The sequence below is a fragment of the Galeopterus variegatus genome, unplaced genomic scaffold, assembly GCF_000696425.1.
Source record: "Galeopterus variegatus unplaced genomic scaffold, G_variegatus-3.0.2 Scaffold366, whole genome shotgun sequence".
In the NCBI taxonomy this organism is placed as follows: domain Eukaryota; kingdom Metazoa; phylum Chordata; class Mammalia; order Dermoptera; family Cynocephalidae; genus Galeopterus; species Galeopterus variegatus.
Window position 1 is genome coordinate 25,072 of NW_007726477.1, and position 6,292 is coordinate 31,363.

Below are 6,292 nucleotides of genomic sequence, written 5' to 3' on the forward strand. Positions count from 1 at the left end.
AATAAGAGAAAAAAGGCAAATAACATCTTAGTATTACTGTATTATGAAAACTTTTGACTTTATGAGTACTTTGGATCCCAGAGGTCCCCAAACCACCCCGTGAGATCCCCCCTAGCAAGAAGACCTGTAGCCTGAATGAATGAAGAGAGAATTCCCAGATTCCAGGAGCCTACAAATTTCCAGTCAAGTATCAATTTTACTTAAGATAAGCCCCCAAATAATAACAATGATGATCACAGAATCTTGAATTTGAACTAAGCTTTATGGTTTCCAAAGCACTTTTCACAGATTACTTTATTTAATTCCCTCTCCCTTAAGATTCCTTATTATGTATATTCTGGCTTTTAAAAAGTTTCTTTTTTAAAAAAAAACAGCAGTCCCTGAGCAGAATACATTGTTCAGTTTAATTACCTTTGAGAAGTCAATTAAGCAGAGTAAGCTATAAAATAAAAGCATAGGAATGGAATTTCGCTCGTCCTTTTGCTCAACTAAAAGAGTAAAGACTCTTTTCATTTTGGTGGCAACAACAGCTTTAGTGAATTAGAACAACCCGAACCTACCAGAAAGAATGAGAGTAAACCATTCAGCCAACCCCAATGGCCGGGGGGAGGGAGGGCGGGGAGCTTGCAAATCCCCTTACTCACCGAAACGGGCCCTTTTGTGTGATTTCCTGTGGAGGCAGCAGTCAGGGCTGCTATATATACAGCGACGTTCCCCAGCATCACACAGCACCGAGAGAATCTCTCCTGCTTCCTCTCTCCAAAATGGGAAAGGTAAGTCCTGGGTTCCTGATGCTCCACCTTTGCCCTGGTGCCACATCCTCAGTGGGGACAAACCACTCCATCCTCCCACGTCTTCCATCTTGCAGATCACCTTCTACGAGGACCGGGGCTTCCAGGGCCGCTGCTACGAGTGCAGCAGCGACTGCCCCAACCTGCAGCCCTACTTCAGCCGCTGCAACTCCATCCGGGTGGACAGTGGCTGCTGGATGCTCTACGAGCGCCCCAACTACCAGGGCCACCAGTACTTCCTGCGGCGCGGCGAGTACTCTGAGTACCAGCAGTGGATGGGCCTCAGCGACTCCATCCGCTCCTGCCGCCTCATCCCCCCAGTGAGTGTGGCTCTGTCTTTGTCCTCAGTCTCTTTGGAAGTGAAAGCTATTTAAAAAATATCATCTTAAACCAAATAGTTCCACCTAGAGAGCAAAAAGTGGAAGTGATGCCTGGTGGGCAGTCCAGTCTAGAAGGGTGTCTCAGATGTGAAGCCATTCTTCATGAACTCTGTGGTGGGATTTTTAAATCACATGTTTCCAGCTTTTGTATATTAAATGTAACAAAAATTTAGAAGACCAAAGGCTAATTAAGAAAAAGCAGGACATAGAGGAGCCTGAACTTAAGTAAATTAATCTTCATTTACTTAAGATACAATTTCTTAAAGTGTTAGTTCTAGGCCATATCAAGTAAGAAATCCAATATATCAAAATTATAAATACAACCTGGGACTGTTTAATTGATTTAAAATGCTTTGGCTTGCTTCACCTTGCTTTTCTATTTGGTTATTCTTCATGGTGAAGATAGGCCCCTATCTTCTTGATTCTATTCTAATTTAATGGTTATCTATTAGCTCACTTGGAGGTATACATTAGAGGAAAGGCCAAATACAAAACTAGTTTGAGATTGCAGAGTTCATAGAACAGTGAAGTATGAGAGGTATGGGGCATAGTGTCATCAAAACAGCTTAATAAAAGGTGATTCTTGCTGCTGAGGAAAATGAGTAAGTTGGGAGTAGGAAGGCAGAAAGGAAGCTTAAGAGTCAGGTTGAAATTTGAACTAAAATTCAGGTTATGAAATCAGGTATGGAAAACGTGCCATCTTACTGTTCATAAGAGCTTCATAATCCTATGCCTCATCACATACATAAAAATCAATACACTAGTCTTATAGAAAATAGCTAAATGTTGATACCTTTTTAACAGTAATAATACACCAAATGATACTCAGCTTTCCAATGACTCTGACTTTTCTCCTTTGAGAAGAGCATTCTCAAATAACAAGCACTAAAGTAATGTGATAAATTCTATTGTAGGCAAATCTTAATTCCCAAAGACCAGAGACTGGTGGATAAAAGTTGAAGAGCTGCTGAGCTCTGTCCCTGGCTTTACCAGTGAATAGTACACTCTAGCGGTGGGCGATTGGCGGTGGGAAGGCTCCTTAATTCTGCAACATGGTTGTTCTGAAAGCAAACTTGGACTCAGAGAACTTCTGGGCAGGTGTGGCCAGGGAGGTGCAGGGGCTGGAATTTTACTTTGTCTCTATTTTTGCTCATTAACTTCCTCTTTTCTGTCTGCCAACCCAGCATTCCGGCACTTACAGAATCAGGATCTACGAGAGAGATGACTTCAGAGGACAAATGTCAGAGCTCACAGATGATTGTATCTCTCTTCAGGAACTCTTCCACCTCACTGAAGTCCACTCCCTCAACGTGCTGGAGGGCTGCTGGGTCCTCTATGAGATGCCCAGCTACAGAGGGAGGCAGTACCTGCTGAGGCCAGGGGAGTACAGGAGATATCTTGATTGGGGAGCTATGAGTGCCAAAGTTGGTTCTTTTAGACGCGTCGTGGATTTTTACTGAAGTATTTACATTCTGCAGTTTTCTCTTTTAGAATCTAATAAAATACTTAGCTTGTGTTTCTGGCACTAATAGAGTTCTGTCTTTCTTTCAATCTATTAAGCATTCATAAGCAATAATGGCAGCTGACCAAACACGTTTTCAAGATGGGAAGCAACCTTTTTTTTTTACGGGGAATAACATAGAGGATATTATTTCCAGCACTCTTTTAATGACTAAAACACGTAGGCTCAAAGAAAAGTTCAATTCAGTTGGGACAAAGCCATTTGAAGTTAATCTCACAAGGATACATTTGCAGCTGCAATGATGAATTAGTACTTATTGGAACCCCTCAAGTCATCCCTCCAGGTTATCCCCGATGTCTCCCCTATATTGTCCATGTCTGAGCTGATGAGGAAAGTAGTTCTCAGCATCTAGACTCCTACAATAGCTCCATTAACAAAGTGGCACACACTCTACAGCACTCAAACTTCTAACACCATCACCCCTTCTCTCCCAATTCCATTTCCAATGCCTCATTTCCCTGTGAGATTTCCAGTTCAAATATAATTCACTGTCTCCTTGCTGTATGTTCTTTGTAGAAGAATTTCAGGACATTTACCAAAACCACCTGAACATTGGGAAACTCAACCTCATATTATTTAAATGGGAAGTAAAGTATTATGACTACACATAGAAAACAATACTAAATAGAAAATAAGAAACTGAAATTTTCTGGAGAAGTTTATTTGACTGCATATTTGTTTCCTTTAGTTCTTAAAAAGGAATTAAAGTGGCTAAATAATACAATAATTTAAGATTGCTAAATAATTAAAAAACACAACATAATAAATTAAAGAAATTAAAAATAAGTTAATAAGAAAATTAGGTCAGAGGAAAAACAAGAGCAGGAGAGATGAGATAAAGCCAAGAGTGAAGTTTGAACCCAAGCTGCGTGTTGTAAGTTGCTCTGTTGGCTGTAGATAGATCCAGATTTGCATCCAAGATCAGTTCTGTGATTCAGAATCTAGAAGATAAATGAATTAATTTTCAAGACAAGCCTCACCATTCTCAGTAGGGAAACTTAAAAGAATGTTTTTTTGTGAGTCCTGGTAAAGAGGGTACTGAGTAAATCACCTCAAAAACATCCTGCAGTAATTTAAAAAGTTTCTTAGGGCTGTTTTTTATAATGTTCATCAATGAAACTGATGGCATCAGGTCAGACTTCATCAGGTGTGCTCCATCTTTTGAAATTCTAACGAATTAGCTCGAATCCCATCTCACATGAGTTGGGAGCTTTGTGCACCTACATCTTGCAGCATATGTACAACCCAGTGTCTCTTGCAGTTCTGGAGAAGAAATAAGTAGTCTGTGCTTTTCCCAGTGGCCCCCCGCTCTGAGCTCCTGCCCCCTCCTTGGGGTCATCTTGCCTTCCCACACGTGCTGCCCCTCTCATGCACCACACTGACCCAGACGGGAGACAGGTCTCTTCTTCCTTTAACTCTGGAACCACCGCTCACAGAAGGCATTGATGTGTGCATCTGGCTTTATTACAGAATTTCCGGGGCATGGATGCAAGTTTACAGCATAACAATACAATGATATCAAATTTCATGTTAGATGGCCCTGCTTGCAATGGTCTATAGGCTCCAGCTGCAGCCATGTGGCCTGTCCTTTCCCTTCCTCGCCCCTCTCTTCTTGGTCCTTAGCGACACCCACAGGGCTGTTCACTTTTTCTAAAGTCTCCTCCATCCCATGTCCTCAGGGTTCTGTAGTCAACACCAAAGTGGCTTATAAACAGAGAGAACATGAAATTGGTTGTTTAAACTGGGTCATTTTGAGAGTGAAAGGAGGTATTATTAATAATTGCACTGGGACAAGAAGCATGAACCAGGACTATTCTGGGCAAACTGGGGCACATGGTTAGCCTGTTGTATACATGTATTACATAAATTTATATAAAGTTTTCTTCCCTGGAAAATAGTCAGATTTGGGGATTTTTTGGTACTAACTCTTCCTAAATCCCAGTTCTTTAACCTTTAAACTCCCAATGCTAGTGTTGGCTTCCTGAATACATTAACCAGTCCTCTGTTTGCCAAAAACAGTATATCAAACATGAATTAGAAAGCCAAAAGCTTCTTGGGGTGCTGAATTTTACACTATTTGCTTAGTAGTGATAAAATCACAGACTTCAGGTGTGGAAATTATCATGAAACACCTGATGTGGAAGTGCATAAAATCAGAGTCTCTGTATCTCTTTAATCAAGTCATTATTTTTCAAAATCGGTTGCTTCCATTCCTGGGATACAGGCAAAGAGAAAGGTGTTCTACTGCTAATCCCAACATAGAGAGAAAGTCAAGAGTGGGGAGTGGCATGGGAAAGGGATTAGCCCAAACTAGCTCCTACTTTTACCCTTTATCCCTTCTCTTCCTCTTCTCTGTAAAGTCAATACTGGGACCTCAAAGAGTGGAGTGAAAGGGAGAATACCCTGTAGAACCCTACTAACATTTTCCCCATTACGATAAACCAACAATTTGAGGTAAACCCAATGTCAGCCTTTAAACCCTACACTCTAGATACCCAACATGCACCAGTATTTCCTGCATATCCTAGTTTATAATACTAAGTCCAGATTTAAATCTTTTTATTCCTCTTTTCCCCCCTCTTTTCTCCCTTTGAATCTAAAAATGTCTGCTTGCCTATCTAATATTATAAAAGGTCCGGCAAGCAAAGAAACTGAAGTAGCTGCTGTTCTGCAGAGGACTCCCAAGAACTGCTGTATTGAGTTATTCCCTCAAAGGATTCTCCTCATTATGGGTTCCTTCTCCAGTTTTCCTGCTACCATGGGGTTGGGTCCTGATGTTAGTATGTGTCCTATTTTCTCCCCATCAGACATTGGGAGATTAGATTTTCTTCTCTGTGGGTTTGTTAAAGCAAAATTGACCATCACAACCACCTGTTGCTAAAGAAAAAATGTACTGTCAGTTCCAAGAGGAATGCTACAGGAGTCAAACACAGGTGAGTTCTCTTGTCATTTGCTGCACGGTCATCAAAGACAAGCTGAGAAAGAGAACCAGAGGCTAGTGCTATGATGGTGATCCTTGGTCCCTTATCCAGTCTCTTCGTTTGGGACACTTTGGTCCACATGGTCACCTCCCAAATGACCTCTGCTCATTTAACCAAGCATATATATAATAAAAATGCTAAATTAATTGCTAAGTAGTAGGAAGATGGGTGGTAAAATCAACTGCTGGGTGGACCTCAGACACTAGCAAAACTTAGTTTTGCTGCTGCTGTTGTAACATCAATTTAGTATCTCAGAGGACATAAAAATTAGAATTACTAATGAGTGGAGGGTTTCAGGGACAACATGACATTCCTTTCCCCTCTCTTTTGGTTACTCACCTCCACTGTTATAGAGGTCTGAAGATGGGTGGTAAAATCAACTGCTGGGTGGACCTCAGACACTAGCAAAACTTAGTTTTGCGCTGCTGTTGTAACATCAATTTAGTATCTCAGAGGACATAAAAATTAGAATTACTAATGAGTGGAGGGTTTCAGGGACAACACGACATTCCTTTCCCCTCTCTTTTGGTTACTCACCTCCACTGTTATAGAGGTCCGTTAAACAGATCAAGTGCAGAGTACTTGTGTCATCCTACACACCGGAAGTTGCAAATGCTG

General features: G+C 41.2%; 1 protein-coding gene across 2 annotated transcripts; it reads left to right on the forward strand.

Moving 5' to 3' along the window:
• Positions 1-763: 763 nt before the first annotated feature.
• CRYGB (crystallin, gamma B) lies at positions 764-2,696 on the forward strand. Of its 2 annotated transcripts, none has more exons than XM_008567999.1 (3): positions 764-773; positions 869-1,111; positions 2,356-2,696. In XM_008567999.1, the coding sequence occupies exons 1-3, from the start codon at positions 765-767 to the stop codon at positions 2,629-2,631; spliced, it is 528 nt and encodes a 175-aa protein (XP_008566221.1). In that variant the 5' UTR covers position 764; the 3' UTR covers positions 2,632-2,696. The 2 variants fall into 2 exon arrangements, with proteins under 2 accessions (XP_008566221.1, XP_008566222.1); XM_008568000.1 differs by having other exon boundaries at positions 765-773; positions 869-1,117; positions 2,356-2,656.
• Positions 2,697-6,292: the final 3,596 nt, after the last annotated feature.

Excerpts from the sequence above, each read along its gene's own strand:
- CRYGB (XM_008568000.1), top strand. Across the intron at positions 1,118-2,355 it reads GCCTCATCCCCCCAGTGAGT|CATTCCGGCACTTACAGAAT; the intron begins GTGGCTCTGTCT and ends CTGCCAACCCAG.